This window comes from Paralichthys olivaceus, chromosome 8 (assembly GCF_024713975.1).
Source record: "Paralichthys olivaceus isolate ysfri-2021 chromosome 8, ASM2471397v2, whole genome shotgun sequence".
NCBI lineage: Eukaryota > Metazoa > Chordata > Actinopteri > Pleuronectiformes > Paralichthyidae > Paralichthys > Paralichthys olivaceus.
The window spans coordinates 10,101,424-10,118,627 of record NC_091100.1 but is presented as its reverse complement, the minus strand read 5'-3'; the positions used below and the strand labels follow the sequence as shown (position 1 = coordinate 10,118,627).

The following is a 17,204-nucleotide window of genomic DNA, read 5'->3' as shown; positions in this document are numbered from 1 at the left end:
TTTTCCAACTACCCAAATATATATACAATATACAGTATATATATATATATATATATATATATATTTAGCATGGAACAAAAAATCATGGACACAAACATGTTGAGTAGCTTGCATTTTGAATTTATTGCAAACATATGTAGGCTTGTCAGTCTACATTACACACATTCATCATAGTCATTACTCTCAAGTGAGTAAGTGCAAACACAGCACTCGCTCCTACTTTCAAGGTACCGAGCTCTTCATCCTGACCTCTATCTTTTTCGGGGGCAGCCACGCAACACAGTTGGCATCAGACATAAAACACAGTACAATGTCAAATTGACTGCGGAGCCATGAAGGCATTTCATTCAAATATGTGGCCCCCCTTTTACTTCAAACCTTTACAAACTTTATGCACTTGCCTCAAACCATCTCACCTTCACTTATCCATCTTTCTTTATATGAAAGCAAGCATTGACACAGTCAGTTTTTCATACTGAACCTCAAAGTCATCAGGTTTGTTGAAGGACACCTGGAAGAATGTTTTAACACATGATATTGTCTATATTACAGTGCATCTTTGGCCAAAATTCATCAGAAACCATCACAAATGTTTCACTTTACAATAAGTTGACATAGTGCTCCTGCTATCACCAAGATTTACAGCCATTAACTGGTGACAGAGAGAATGGTGACAATCCAAGTGCATTAAGTACATTATTATTCACAGATAAAGGTCATAAAATAAACTGATAATGATCACGAGAATTGTTTTTGTAAGTTTTATGTTCAGGACAACATTAGAATCGCTGGTTTATTGGAGCTTACAAATCAAAATATATTGTAATGATATGTAAATCTCGTAAAATAAATAATCTGAAATTAGTAAAATATGTTTATTATCTTTCACCTTTGGCAACTTGCTGTTCAAACACATATTTTAAAAACTCTATGGCAGGAGGTAGACTATCATATCTCTCAATTTGGACTTGTTCGTACAAATATAAGTTGTTCAAACGTTCTATTTTTTCGATTCTGCAAAATGTATTGTTGTTTTATTTTATTTCTTAAATGTTATTTTTTTATAAATTTAGTCATTTAATTATTTTTTATAATAAATAACTGTTTTATGTGCACTGTGCTCAACTGCCTTGAAGGCAAATTTATTTAAAACAATAGTTAAAATATTATAATTAAGAATGACAATATGTCATTAATAAAATGTTCAAATTTTGAATTAGATTTCACCTCAAAATGCATTAAATGCTGCAACAGCAATTTGCAAACCAATCTACTGCTCAACCAACAACAAATCTTCCAAATCACTGCATGAATTCATAATCAACTCACAGGGTACTTTATTTTAATAAAGTCTGTTTTCACAGAGGCATAATAACATATGTATTTTACAGAATTAAGGTACACAGACTGACCAGCAGCTCCAAATACCTTTAGTTTTGAAACATGCTAAAAACAGCAATCTATGTTTTGCATTATTCCCACATGGGATGCTGTTGAAACGGAGTCAAGTAAAGCACAATGGCCTATATGCCCCAATGTGTATTCAAAAGGAAACAGAACTACATTGTGTATAAAGCAAAACAATTTTTTTTCAATTCTTATCCGAGTGTAATCAGTTAATGTATAATATACCGAAAACCTCACTTTATGCACATTTAAGCAAAAGGTCAAGTAGTTTAAACAAGGGAAACGGACACACACAGCACATGTACAGTCTGTATACTACTGTCTACAGTGAAGTAACATGAGTCCCTGTGGTACGATCACAGAATGCTGAAATGCCATACATAACTCACACCCACACCCACAAACACACATTCACACTCCCATCTCATTACACAAAAGTGTAAAATAAACTAAGACCAGTAGAGGAAGTTATCCCCTAAATGTCTAAGCTGGTTCTGACTCATTAGGCCCAACACTACTTAATGATCTAAGTACACTGTTAAACCTGAGTCCCAGCTCTGCTACATCTGAGCAACACACTCTGTGTTTCTCTTTTCACTGTAACATACAAAATGAGTGCGTTTAGGATTAAACAAACAATTCACACAGCACATCAGTCCTGCAGGTATTAGCAGCGTTTTGTGAGTCACGACAAAGATGAACCATGGACTTTTAGTAGAATGTGAGCAACAGACTCTTACAAACATGGAAATGTTATTGTGAATGTGAAAAAATAGTGATGGGGTAGTAACATCATACACAATAATGTAACATATTTATAATTTGGCTACCGTTGACTTGGAAAACTCTACAATATATTTGTTTGAAATCCTGAAATCATTTCAAATCCTCCTCTGACTGAAGTTACAATGATAGAAAATATAATGTAATTCAACATTACTGCATATTTTTGGTTCAGTGCAGACATATGGTCCCTGTTCTTGAGAAAATTGTGTAAAACACACATTGTATTATGTAATTATTGTGATAAATTATCTTATTGTGTCGATTAATGTAAGACTACGTAACTTCCAGTGAACACATTGAATTCCCCTTTTTTTCTAAGATAGTAGTTTATTTTAAAGACAATAGCAACCTTACTCAGAACCATGAATTCATGACCAGATACTAGATGTAGATACACTGCCAATTCATTCAGCAAAAACTCCGACCAACCATTCTTACATTTTGAATCTACTGTTAACATAAATGTCCTTCTCTATAGCCTTTTTTTGTTGCATGTTTGGCCAAGAGTAATAAATTGGCAGCCATGGCAACTCACTGGGATGTATTCAGCTCTTTTTAATCCATGGTTAGAAACAGATTAAATGACACCACATGCAGGAAACAGCAAACATGTCTCCTGGTAATGTCTCCTTGAGGAAGGTTGCATGTTACAACTTGAGTAAACTTTTTCATTGGTAAGAGGAGAATGTAATTTTTTCCTTTTGAAAGTCACATATGCTTTCTTTCAAGACAGTCTAACTCATAATGTGATGAAATAATGACTTTGGCGATGATGAGTGACACTGAACTCTAATAGAAGACCTGCCTTGTTTCCTTTTGAATAGACATGATGTGGGGCCCAAACAGCATTTCAGCAGAGATACGATTTCTAAACAGCAGCTGAATGGAAAGTATTTCAAAGCTGATTTATAAAGCAACATGGCAGAGCATCAGCCAGAGGATTCGGCTGAATCCATGTACCCTACAAAGTGCTGCAATGCATAGAGAATACAGTAATGTTTGCTGCACAGATAAACAACACAACAAAGTGGGGGTATAAATTGTGGTTGGAAGTTGTCCTGGGGAGTGGATCGCAGGGTGGAGTGACTGGGGAAGTACTGCACTTACGGTGATTGAATCCAGATTCTTCTTGACAGGAGATGTCTAAAAAAAGAAGAAATTATTAATATTCAAGTATTAGTTAGACTGATGCAAAGAAAACAAAATTGTGTTTAAGAGGGAAACCGTATTTATTTTTCATTCGGTTTGCGTAAGAGGGCGATTATAATGCAGTGACTTTTCACTTTGCAGTTCCTGGTTGTGCCCAGCTGACCAGATTCAGCCAGCTCACTTCTGGGGGCACGCTACTCGATTTGTTTATGTAGGAGTGCTGGAGGTCGGCAGAGCTCTCCACCTCCTTCTCCCTGTTTAGGAAAAAGCAGAGGGGGAGGGGGCTATAAAAAGTTGACCCCATCTCAGCCCTGCAGACTTGCTTCCAAGCTGGAGCTGCAGCAGCATCTGATCTCTCCGAGCAGCTGTCCTCTCCCTGCATCAGCACAACAAATACTTTACATTGCCTGACCTTTTCCTCCTGCATCACTATCTCAGCGATGCCCCCACGTCCCTCCGCCCGAAAGACCCCCACCACTACCCCCCACGAACTACACTTGCACACACACGCACACACCCTGTGTTCCCCTTCACACCACTACTCAACCCCATGCAAGGCCCCTGCCTGCCACGCACCCAGCTGATATCTATCCCTCATGCAGTTGTATTATTGTACTGACACGTTAGCTGTGAATGGACTGTGACCAGTTGTAAGTGTGTATCTATAGGTGTATGAGAAACTGAAAGTTAATTATCAGTTTGGTGAAGAGAAGGGTTTATTTTTCTATCTTTCGGTACTTTTTATTCCCATTTAAAACTCCAATCGAGTGGGTTACAGCAATGATCTACTGTCTGCTTCACCACACACCAGCTTCAAATTGACAACTGGAAGCACATTAGTGTTTCTCTTAGCTGTCTGGAGCTCTGTGCCGGGAGACACTTGAATGTAACAGACACCTGATTAATGTCAGTAGTTACACCTGTTGTTTCTTGCAATATGAAAATGTCTGTAATAAAAAAAAACTTTTATTAAAGGTACTCTTTGTAAGTTTTCTCTGCGTCAGAACCTGTTTTCTTACCAGGAGTATGTTTTGTTCACTTGCCAAGAGCTTCAGCCATCGTTTCATTTACAAGAGCCGTGTTTATAATACACCCCCTAAGAAGTGCTAATTCTTGAGGTCAGCCCAAACGCTACAGTTACTCGCAATCGTTAATAACAAGATGAGCTGGTGGGGTCGATGCTAGCTGGTTAGCATGCTGACTTCAGCAGGAACAAAGAAGTAGAAGCAATGGAAATAGAAGCTACATTTGAGTTGACTTTGATGTTACTTCAAAAAAGAGACAGAAGAAAGATCGTTTTTGATAGCCTGGTAATTGGCTATGACGCGATAGTCGCCACAAGGCAAAGTTTGATGGAGCTTCATGTTGATAAGAGAATGAAGAGATACTGGTTTTACCTTAAGAGTCTATATCGTTAATACTGTAATATGAACATCATCACAATATCATTTAATTATCCTAAATGAGGAGTTAAGAACTTGAGCTTCTTTCCTGATAAGACCTTAAGATGTGTGAGCATGAGCAGCCTTTGCTTGTTTGGGATCTGCTTCTTGTTTGTTGCCACCATTAAGTCCCCACAACTTACATTAGTACATTGAGTTTATTGATTTAGCGCGCAAAACCTGAAGCAACCAAATTTTGTTTTACACTGGTTCAGTGGGACATTAAATGTGTAGTGGAAATAAAATAATTATTAGCATGCTAAAATGTTTCTTAAACTATATAATTTGTATTAATTATAATCACTCTTTCCAAGTGTTTCATTATTTTTTTATTTCTGTATGATTGTGTTGTAAGTTGTCATTAAGCCATCAATACATGAACAACCTCCTGTATCGTTGAAAACAGCAAATTCAACTTTATTTGTATAGCGCCAAATCATAGTCATATAAAATGCTGCTGTTATTTGTTTAAACGAACAGGCTTATAGTTTAGAAATTGTATGTTATGTTGTTTCTCTGTACTTCCAACTGTTGGCGCAGCGTTTCACGTCACGTATTTTTAAGAAAGTTTGTTCCAACACATCCAGCTGTGAGAAAGTCTCACGAGATGTCATGAAGAAGGAACAAACACATTAAAGAAGTGTAATGTTATCTGAGCAATTAAAGCATTTTACAACACCGATTATAGAATAACTTGATGGAGGTGTCACTGACTGGAATAGTTTCCTGTGACACTTTTCAGGCATGAGAATAAACCGTGTAAACAAACTCGCCGCACGCTATCAAAATAGCCCGACGGTGTGTAATGCAGAGAAAAGGGAACTCAACCAACTTGGTGTGAGCTGTGACTGAACATCCAATCTCCCAGCGAGACCGGCCTGAGCTCCGTGGAGTAAGGTTACCTGTCAAGAAGCTACAGCATGTCTATTAACACTGACATACCACTACTGCAGCGTCCACGCCAGACTTCTCATTTAGCAGCATTTACAACACAGAAATTACAAAGAAAAAGAAGTCCTGTAAAAGTTCAGTACATTTATGCAGGTATTTGTGTCTTTTTGAAAACTGTCATCTCAAAGTCATTTCATTGAGAGTTGAGATGCATATGTCTCTTTGTTTTATACTAAGTTGTTCTCAATACAACTTGTTTTACTCACACTGTACTTGAATAATATTTAACTCAATTCATTTTTCCATTGCTTATTGTGATATTTAAAAAAAATGCACACTTGCATTTCAATGGCTTACACAACTGTCCTTGTTGCACACAAATGCACCGATTCAGTGAATATCTTTCTCTAGTTCGTATTTGTCTTGATCGACTGTGTCTGTTAGAAGGAATCTACAGTTGTGTTCATCATTCACACAGTAAGTGTCAGTCTAAAAGTGGAACTTACATGTATGATGAGGTGTTTCCTTGGTCACCGATGCTCCACTACAAAGCTCATTGTTGTTCCGTCAAAGGAAGGAGGGGCGATGATTCTTGGACCTTGTTGCGTTGTGATGCTGATGACCGGCTTCCTCTCTGAGCTCGCTCCGCCTCCTCTGCTGGTCACATGTCCCAAACTCACAGGTAGCTGCAGTGGCCCCTGCGGAGCCTCTCCCATTGCACTGTAATACGCGCTCTCTGCACCTGTTGTGTTCTTTTCTAGCCTTGGACTTCTGGCATTTTTTACCTTGTCCCCGCCTGCGTCCTCAGACTGGCCCGGCACGGCCTGAGCCTGGAGAGTGGGCGAGGGGATGAAGCTTGGGTAGATCATGTAGGTGGGGGCATACGCTCCTGGGTTCAGTGTCAGGGGGGACAAGGAGAGAGGCACAGGGCTGACAGGGGCCACTGGCAAATGGGGCATGGGTACGTCCACATACTGGCCTGTCTCGGGGTCAAACAGTCGCTTGGTGGTGGCCTGTATGGGAGTGTCCACCATGTAATAATGTCCTGTTGTGGGGTCCAAAAGCATCTTGCGCTGGATCGGTGGGGCTGCCTCTCTGCTCATAGACATAGTGGGAGAGAAGCACAACACCTGTGGTTGGGTTTGCGGCCCTGTCGTCGTCGCTGCTGCAGGGTGATGGTAGATGCTCGTTGATGGGTACTCCATGATTAACGGAGACCTTTTCTGCTCAGGTGTCTTGCTGTCACCTGTGTGGGCTTGACTCCCCTCCCTCGAGAGTTTGATTTCACTTGTGTACCCCATCCCCGGGATGGTTAAATAGTTCTCGGAGTCTGTGCAGCCATGTGTGACAGTGGGATTAGTGGGAATGATTTTGACCTTTCCCTGCTGCACCTGGACGTGTTTCAGTGGCTCTATTTTCACCGACAGAGGAGCCGCCGGTGCCCTGGAGCTTTTCATAGTCGATGATGTTTGCGGAGCAGAGCTTTGTGGAATAGAGTTTCTGACTGAACTAATGCTGACACGTGGCTGTTTGCCATTGCCAAAATGAAGGACGCTTTTGTTGCTAAATATTTTCCCCTGCTGGGATTGTGTTTTAAAAGTGTCGGTGTTATATGGGACCTGGATTATATCAACAGCTCCCTCACGTTCCTGAGCTCTGCCTGTTTCTGTGGCCTGAGGGACCCTGTCGGTGTTCGTTGCCTCCAGCTGCTCTCCTCCTTGCTCCTCTCTGGCTATAAGTGAGAGCACATGGCTGTCAGTGATGGGCTGTGGAGCTTGAGATTTACGCTTCCATTCATTTCTATCAAACACATAAAGCTGCTCCATTGTTTTGACCGCAGCTTTAAGCTTTTCTATAGCAGCCTGTTTTGGTATCGTGGGCTCATTCCTCCTATCCACTGTCTCCCCTGGGACCTGCCTCTGCTTTGTCAGTTTGGTTTCAGTGTTTGATTGGATTTCTGACTGGTCAGTGTGTAGCTGTTTGGACACGACAGGTGGCACCCTGCCCGTCATGCAATGTGATGGTGCACTTTCCCTTTGGGCTGTTTCACATGGCCCTGCTTGGATCTGTGATGCCTCGGTGGCCTGTGATTTAGCATTTTTCTTCACAGAGTGACATTTAATCACAATGGGAGATGGTAATAAACGTTTCGCTGGCTCCGTTTTGCCCTTTTCCTCAAGTTTATCAGCTGCTGTGGAATATTTACTCTCAATACTGTCCAGAGAAACAAAGCGATATGAGCTTTTTACCAGTTTACGCACATCCCTGACGCGATAAATCGGCGTTTGAAACTTGCATTTGGTGTCTCTTATGTCTCTGACTGTGAAGTTTGGCATTTTATCTGTTGTAGATAGAATGTGACATTTAGCATCACCTGCTGCCCTGAATGTGTTAACAGAGTTGTAACTTATTTTAGGGGTTAACAGGCTGGCAATATTCAATGTACAGCCTTTATTTTCTTTCACACTTCTCAGGCGTATTTTTATCTCAGGTGGTTTCCCCCCCTTTCCTATTTCGTCTTTTTCAAATTTCTGCAGGCCGTCCGCTGTGGCAGGTGTGTGGCTCATGTCTTCTGCAAAACCCTTCTCTTTTGAGTGAAGCTGGTAGCTCGGAACAAAAAGCAGTTTTGTCAGCATGCTGTTGGTGTCTAATCCGTCCTTTGCAGTGTGTTGTGTGTCACTTGTGGGCTCAGCCTCCTTTACAGGTTCTGGCTCATCTGCCTTCACTGAATTGAATGCACTGCTCTGGCTGTGGCTGAGTGATACTTTTGGAGACTCATGTTGTCCCTTTTCTGACTCTTCTTGGGCTTTGTTGGTTTTCGGTTCGTCTGCAGGCCCACAGGAACTGGGTCTGCTGTCCTCCAGGTGCTGATCATCAGCAGAGTTAACACTCAGCCCTGAGCCTGACTCTGAGGTTTGTCTGTGCAAAGCTCTTCCCAGACTCCTCTGTCTGTCACGGATCTCACCCCTCTCCATTTTGCGCTCCTGCTCAAACTGCATCTTCTTGGAAATCACATTTTTCAACAAACTTGATGCAAAAATGGCCCTTTTGTGCGTGTCCCCTGTGCTCTCAGTGAGATGATACTGCATGTCACATCCTGATCTGGCCGACACTGCCCCGGTATCCTCGGTGGATCGTGAATTCTTGGAGCATTTTGGACGCCTGGTGCCTTCAGGGGCTTCAACATTACAGAGGAAATTCAGTGTCACTCCTCGCTGCTTTGGCTGAACTGGATCTTTCACGTGGATCTTTTTGCTCGAAGCTTGTTGAAAAGTTGTTCTCTTGTTCAGTGCGTACATTTTGCTTTGTGGTGATTTCGTGTCTGTAGTGGACTTACCGTCTCTCTTACTCTCCACAGTGTTATTCATTTCCACTGTTGCGCTGGAAGTCTTGTGCGCAATTACGCTGCGCTCTCCCCCACGCGATATGTTTCCATAATTCCAGTCCACGTAGGCTGACCATTTATTTAGCCCATATTCCGACATGGAGGACTCGCTGGAGGTGCTAAGATTAATGGCATCGAAGTATGGACATGCCAGACTGCGGAAAGACTTGGCGGTTAGATTACGCACCTCTTTATCAGCGTCATCCAGCTCGCTGATGGAGCTGGAGGCTCCGCTGGAATACTCATTCCGTCTCAGTTTGGTTGCAAGGTGCTGACGGCCCGGCGCGGGGATGAAATATTGAGCCCTATCGCTCAAGGGCCCCGCTCTGGCGCCGGAGCTAACGAAGGAGAAGTGGCTCCTGTCTCCAAAGTCTTTTGCGTAACCACAGGTGCTGCTCTCAGGGACACAGACCGGCTCGTTCACTGCTCTGGAGGTGGCTTTTATGGATAGATGGATTTGCCCAGTATTGGCGTCTCCGCTTTCGGTTTTGTTGCACACGCTTTCATCAGAGCTGGCGCACAGATCACTCTCCTCCTGCTCGGTGCTGACAGCCGCTCCCCCAAGATTAGCCTGCGGTTTGCCCTGACTCCTGCCCTCCAGGACCAGAGTCCCCTCCTGCGTCTCATCGCTCTCAAAAGACGCGTAATCCACAAATGAGTAAACCAGGTTGTCGTCTTCAAACTCCCAGCAGGTGCCGCGGCCCAGGTCGTAGTCGACGTCGTGGTCGAGCTCGGTCAGCTGGATCTCATGCGTCGTGATGTAGTGGGACTCGTCCTCCACGGTGTCGGAGCCGCTGTGGTCGGACAGGACGGCGCTGGTTCCGTCGTCTGACTCGGTCTTACTGTTCAGGTACATGTCGGTGTACTGGAGCTCGTCGCTCTCGCTGCGCACGTGTTCGCTGCAGTCGCTCGGGTCGAGCTCGTCCTGGAGCGGCCCCCCGTCGGTCTCTGAGCCATGATCGGAGTCTGGAAGTTGGGTCTCCACCGGGGGCTCACCCCACTCCTCCCCGGTACTCTGCTTCGAGCCGTCGCATTTGATGACAGACAGCTGGTTCCCCTCGCCGGTAAAAGTCACTTTCACAGTTTTTGCGCACTCCGGTTTCATGTCCAGATCCACATAGTTGGACTCGTGGCCTTTAATGTCCTCCACCTCCTTCTTCTTCGTGTCCTCCTTGTCCCCTGGGAGCAGCTTCCTGTGAAGTCCGGTGTCATGTAGGTAAGTGAGAGTTTCCTCCGCTGCTTCCATTTAGTCCGGTCTCACCGTCCGGTGGTCCTCGTCTACGATGTTAACCTGACACAGGACGGAAAACTCTGGAGGGACAGGGGAGGACGGAGGGCGAGGAGAGCGAGTGAGTTGGTGAGAGAGAGAGGGAGAGAGAGGGGGGGCGTGTGTGAGAGGAGGGAGGGAGAGAGACAGAAAGAGAGAGAGTGTGTGTGTGTGTGTGTGTGTGTGTGTGTGTGTGTGTGTGTGTGTGTGTGTGTGTGTGTGTGTGTGTGTGTGTGTGTGTGCGTGAGTGTGTGAGGGGAGAGAGAGACAGACATGACAGAACAGAAGGGGGGGGGGGGGGGGGGTGTGAGAGAGACAGGGAGCGAGTAAGAGAGGGATGGTGAGGAGAAAAAGAGAGAGAGAGTGTGGGTGTGTGAGAGAGAGAGTGGGAGAGAAAGAGAGAGTTAGAGAGAAAGAGAGAGAGAGAGAGAGACAGATGGGGGCGTCCCAGGGAAAATCCCATGATAATTTCTGTCTTATATTTTTTATAACTTTCAAAGTTTTATATGAAATCTGATGAAACTAAACAGAGTCAGATTCAGCACCTTTCACAGAAGAACAGCTCCTCTCTTACAATCCTTTAGTGAATTCTCACTGAAACCAGAGTCTCATTACTATCACCTTATTTACCTTCTGACGTGTTGCTTGCAATGTTTTATATTCAGCGGTTATAAACTTGAAGAACATTTGTTGTGAAAAGTGCAATATAAATAACTATTTACTTTATTCTTTGTTTCCATTCAATGCAATTCAACTAATTTAGGTTCATGTATTTATCCAGTCAAATACGATAAGATAAGAGTTGTACCTGGGTGAGCTGAGTGGTGCTGGGTGAGTAAAGTCTGGAGCTCTTCAGTTTGGGATTCCAAAATGTTCCAAACAAGTTGGAGGAATCTGAGGCTCTCAAGAAGGTGGTACTATTGAATTACATCAACAGTAAAATAGTTGTTTTTACTGTTGATATGATTCATTAGTCCAAAGAATTATTGTAATAAATGTATAGTTTTCTACATATATTGACATATACTACTTATGTGTGTATAATGTCTTAATAAAAAATAGTTTTATATAACTTATACCACTTAATTACTGTAGGCACTTTGAGTATATGTCAAGTTACACATTTTGTTTTCTGAGGATAATAAATGTACTGATACATGCTGGTTCTTCACTCAGAAGAAGGAGCAATACAATATCCAGGGAAGAAATGAATAGTGACTCAAATTGGCACAAACAGTATTTGTGGAAAGAAGAATGCATCAATGTGCTGCCCACTCACCGAACAGCTGTCCACCATTGATGGAGAGAAACATTCACCGGCTGGTGCCAGTCAGCTAAAAGAATTTACTATAACTTCATCCATTCATCAGCTTATGTAGCACAAGTTTTCTCACAGTACTTTCTCTCCACAGTCCAGCTCCACACCACCTGGCTGAAGTGGGGCTTGTTAAATGAAAGAGAAATGGATGCCATCAGGCACCATGACAATAAACATTCATACATTCATACATGTATCATGCATATTAATGATTCAGCTTCTGCAGCGCTGTCTGTGTTGAAGACACAAGTGTTGTTTCTGGACTGGGCCCCAAATTGGTGGTATGCAGCAGGGAGGGGTTGGGCCGACAGTTGCTCCGTGTGGAGGGCACACTGACAGTGATATCAAGGACAGAGGCCACCAGTATAAAGCCTTTGTCACCCTAAAATCCCTCTTTTACCCTCAGTGTCAATAACATGCTGTAACCACTTATTTATTCTGGCTGTGGTTGAAACAAGAGCAACATTGTCCTTATAGTTTAGGGATATTTATTGGTGGTTGTTTTGTTTCTTTATACTTTAAAGTAAAGTTTGTACTCAATGATACTTTGCTCTACTTTCTGAGGCAAACATTGCACTGTTTGAAAGCTGCAATAATGTCTTTGCTGTAGTTACTATATATATATTATGCAATAAAACCATCATTAGACAACTAATCAGGACCTATTGACATATTTAAGATATCTGTGAGTGAGCTGTTTAACCACAGCTTTACCGACACCGGTAACATTCCCAGTATATCACAAAGAGCAAAGATTATAGAAGTCCAGAAAAAGGTTTGAGAAGAGAGAAAAGAACCACTGGACCTAAATATAGTGAACTGTATATGAAACAGTAGAAAATATAGCACCACCTCCATCTTTTACAGCAATAAAAGGACTAATGCAAAATTTTAAATATTTTTAAAAATAATTTATAAAGCACATTTCAAGGTGCTGCACAGCATCATTAAAAAAACAACACAGACAAAATGATAAGAAATCAATTTCTAATCAGAATTCAATTAAATTAATTAAAAAAAAGTCAAACAAAATATACACTAAAATCACTTTTCTGCAGAATTAGTGCTTACTGTTCCCTTAACTAGAATTAATCTGATGTAATGGTGTTTCTACATCAGTGTATTCATACAATTAGTCAAGTTAAAGAATTGAACATTTATTCCATAACTGTTTTTGAAGCATTTATGTAAAGCTTGTAGAGCATCGACCACCGAGCAAAGACAAACAGCAATAAACTAAAGGTCATGAGTCGGACCAACTGATATTGCTATCACATTAGATGACAGTACTTTAATACTAAAATACATATATTTGTGTCAAATGTGTAGTGCTGGTATCAAATCTACAAGTGAGAAGTGAGAAAACTGGAAAAACAGTGGTATTTATTTCCTCAAAATAAAGTTTTAAATATTTCTGTGCAAAATCATGACACACACACACACACACACACACACACACACACACACACACACACACACACTCACACACACACACTCACACACACACACACACACACACACACACACACACACACACACACACACACACACACACACACAGGTTGTATTGGCTTCCTCAAAGCTGATAAAATTAGGCAGCTATTTAAAATGGGGACACCACTCAAGCACGTTGATATCAGTTTCTTACAGTGGCAGCATTAAAACAGCAGGTGTTAAATCATGACCACCATTTATCAACACCATGAGATCTCCATTTTGTCTGTTACACTCAGTTTAATTTTTCAGTGGCTGACGTGCAGACTCAGAAACAGTTGAGCTTTTACGGTTATTTAGGCTGAAAGCAGAATTGGCAGGAGCTGCAGGAGGAGGACTGAAGGTGGAGCAGGACGGGCAGCTGGCGGAGGAATCAGGGAACCAAACAGAGCAAACGTAGGTGGCATGCGACAGAGGATGACGGAGCGGAGGCAGACGGACAAGCAGGTAGCACTAGAGCATAAAATAAACTCAGCCGTAGCGTTTGTACCATCGGTGTAGGTTGAACAATGTGGTGGAGACTCTGCAGGAAGGATCTGGAGTGTAGCAGCAGTGTTGGTGAGTGATGTGCAGGTGGGAATCCGTGGGAACAGGTACCTGAAGGCCTAACCCTGACCCTCAAAGCAAGTTAACCATCAAACAGCCTTTTGAAAAAGAAAAAGAAGACTGGCCAAAGTGACCTCAGCAAGGTTTCACATAGCCCTGTGTTTTACAACCTGCTCTCTCAGCCTCACACTTCAGATGTGGATACAGATCAGTGATCACTGAGAATTGATACCTCCTCTCAAAGTCAGTGGGTGTGAAGTGAAGAGCATGCGGAGCAGTAACATGGCACATCTACCTGTGTTAACAAGTGTTGGTTTTACACCCACAGATATCCAGAGTTGACTTTAACTCAGCTTTGATAAACTCTTATATACACCACTTTACATTCAAAATGACATTTAAGTAAAAATAAAAAAGTAATAATGACAAGCACTACATATAAACTATATAAATTAATATACAGAATATGAACTTGTAGAATTACTAGTAACTATAACTCAGATAAATGTAGGAGTGACAGTAAATGTACTGAAATGGCACAAAATGCATTTGTTTATTAATTTAAATTAAATGTAAAATAATTAATTACAATTTAAAAATGACCACATAATGAGTAATTGTCTAAATGAAGAAGGTGCTGACTGAGAAGAATCTTTGTCCCAAATGAACATTTACAGTCAAACCTTGGGTTTAGTGTTAATAAAACTTGAATAGGAGCTGGAACCAGGCTGATACAGAATAAACAGTAGATGAAACTTTGAGTTTACAATCACACCGCTGTGATCAAATCACGTGATGTGTCTCTCCAATGTTCTGATATGATACCAAACATTGGCAAGGTAAGCTAAGGGTTAGAGCTACTTAAAGGCTCAGTGTGTAGAATTTAGTGACATAGAGGTGAAGTTACAGGTTGCAGCTGAATACTCCTCATCTCACCTGTGGGGAACTTCATTTGACATGAAAACTCAAAAGTTTAGTTTGTGCAGTTTGAATGACAGTAAAAAACTTGGCGGCCTCTACAGAGAGGACCCCCCTCCATGTAGATATAAAGGGTCATGCTATGGTAAAGAAAACAACAATTCATATTTTTTAATTTACATGAACACACCAGTGAAAACATCACTAGGATTATTTTATATTAAATTTCTGCCAAAAATCCCTTTCACCTAAATCTTACACACTGGACCTTTAATGGAGAAAAGAGTGAACTTGTCAAGTGATGTATAATAAGAAGGAACATTTTAATTTCATTTGAAATGTAGGGTTGTTCCCTGAGGTATAAATTACACAGGTAATATTAAACACAGACTGGCTCTTGACATGTTTGCTTTTAGAGAGGCCGCACCATCGAGCAGAGATTCGGATCCCGACCTCTGAACTCTTCTGCAGCTTCTGAGAGGGAACTGGAGAAGTCTGAGAGCTGGAGCACCTGCTGTGAAGCAGTCACCAGCAGCCAGACGCTGCACTTCTCCAGGTTACCCCCTCAACCCACAGCCCACCACCCCGACTCCATGGTTTGAAGGGTAAAAGGTCATCTTCGGATTTGAAAGTGTCAGATGTGAACTGGTTTAGTGGATGAGAGGGATTAGAGCGTCACCCGAAACCACCGATAATGACAATTCACTTAGGGACGATTAATGATCACTGTATGTTACTGAGTCCCTGCTGGTTTTTTGTGTGTCATTTATTTCATGAGGCCTAAAGGCATTTTATTGTCACATTATTGAAAACTTGAAATATTATTGTCAAAGCAGTATTTTTGTATTCAGGCCAGTCAGACATCATAAAGTTTCTACATAATGTGACCTTTCCTCTGACTACAACAGCTGGAATAAACATAATCAAAGGTCTATGAATAGATGGTCTCACACAGATTGTAAAGTCCTCAAGAATGTGCCACTTTCAAATAGAACAGTCGTCTTTTGGGTTTGTAATAAGAAATAAACCGCTTTATTAATGTTTCATTAAATCTTTAAAGATCTTTGATATTTTCATTTGACCATTTACTGTTTGAGAATGAGCTGCAGAGCCTTTAAATATACCTTAATCGTATAACTTCATACTGATTTTACAACTGCTGACTCATTGCCTTATTATCAAAGACAACTTTCTTAATGACTCATTAGTATTTATGACCACTGTCTCAATGCCTTTCTGTCAGCTAAAATAAAAATCTTTGATTGTTAAACATATTTCAAACATTTGTAACTGCATTATTAACAATTATGAAAGAATGCCTGATTACAAAATCGTACTTTTACTTTTAGGTAAATAACCAGAAGCCACCATCAGATGGCAGTAAAGTTTGAGTAGATACATCTGACACATGAAGGACTCCTAAAATATTTGTACTGTAGCTAAAGTGTAATTGTATTTGCTGGATATCAAAGTTACTGCGCACCAACCACCTAAACTGACCTGTAGACCGACGGCTTATTTGTCTTTAGTAGGAGATGGTTTCAGTTACAGCAGAGTTGTGCTCAGTAAAACTTCTCCACAGTTTGAGTTGTTTTACTCGTGTAACTGTATGAGGAGAAGATGCCGTATACACAGAATTTATCAAATGTATTTCTTTATATTTCTCTGTCATGGGGAGCCATGTGGAGTTTGACACAGCACTGGTAATTTGTCATTTGAAAGTAGCATATATAAACAATAATATGTGGTTACATGTTATTCAGAGGGAGTTTTTTCTCTCCACAGTCGCCACAGTGCTTGCTCATTGTGGGAACTGTTGGGTTTCTTTAAAATGTCTAAGGTCTTTAACTTCTATATAAAGTGCCTCGAGATAATGTATATTATGATTTGGTGCTGTACAAGACAGTATTGTGGTAGTTTATGTAAAAACAAGGCAGACTGTAAGACAAATGTCTTTTATTGCTCTGTTTTTTATTTTTCCAGCTATTTAAAAGAGAATATTTATATTTATAATGTAAGTTATTTTGAAGAGACACTGTTAAAAGATTTTGACTTAACAAAAGATTCACAACTAATTTTCATTGTTTTCATAAAGTTGTACAGACATTCAAGACATGAGCAAAATGCAATAATATGACACCGACCGTGTCAAAGGTCAAACAAGTGAAAAATCTGTACATCTGTGTTTTCCAGATCCTATATCTTCATGGTTGTCTAGAAAGAAATGGTGAGGAGATGTTTGCTGTGGCGTCATCTGGTTTCACTTTGCACGTGTCTCAAGTGTTTCAGGGAAACTCTAACCTAAAAACAGCAATGCTCCATGCGGAGCTCTTGTGAATTACGCCAGCAATGGCAGACATGTACGGTTGCTCCCTTCTGGCAATGGGTATTTGGTTTCACTCATGCTCACAGACCACTGGTCGTCCAGCAAAGGTCAGCACCTTGTTAGGGTCTGCTGCGACAACTAACAACACAATTGTTGAGTGAATTCTTCTGTCGACGAATGTTATATTGTGTTTCACTTTGAAAACAGAGAAAATGTAGTGGTGAAATTAGGCAAATAACAGACCTGTGATACACCAACTATTTTTTATTATACAT

At 41.3% G+C, this 17,204-nt stretch overlaps 1 protein-coding gene across 1 annotated transcript; it reads right to left on the bottom strand.

The window, feature by feature from the left end:
- Positions 1-1,497: 1,497 nt before the first annotated feature.
- cunh4orf54 (chromosome unknown C4orf54 homolog) lies at positions 1,498-10,422 on the bottom strand. Its single transcript, XM_020100285.2, has 2 exons — positions 6,182-10,422; positions 1,498-3,336 (listed from the first exon to the last, which is right to left on the bottom strand). The coding sequence occupies exon 1, from the start codon at positions 10,304-10,306 to the stop codon at positions 6,206-6,208; it is 4,101 nt and encodes a 1,366-aa protein (XP_019955844.2). The 5' UTR covers positions 10,307-10,422; the 3' UTR covers positions 1,498-3,336; positions 6,182-6,205.
- Positions 10,423-17,204: the final 6,782 nt, after the last annotated feature.

Bases quoted from the DNA above. Each gene is read 5' to 3' on its own strand.
- cunh4orf54 (XM_020100285.2), bottom strand. From the start codon at position 10,306: ATGGAAGCAGCGGAGGAAACTCTCACTTACCTACATGACACCGGACTT.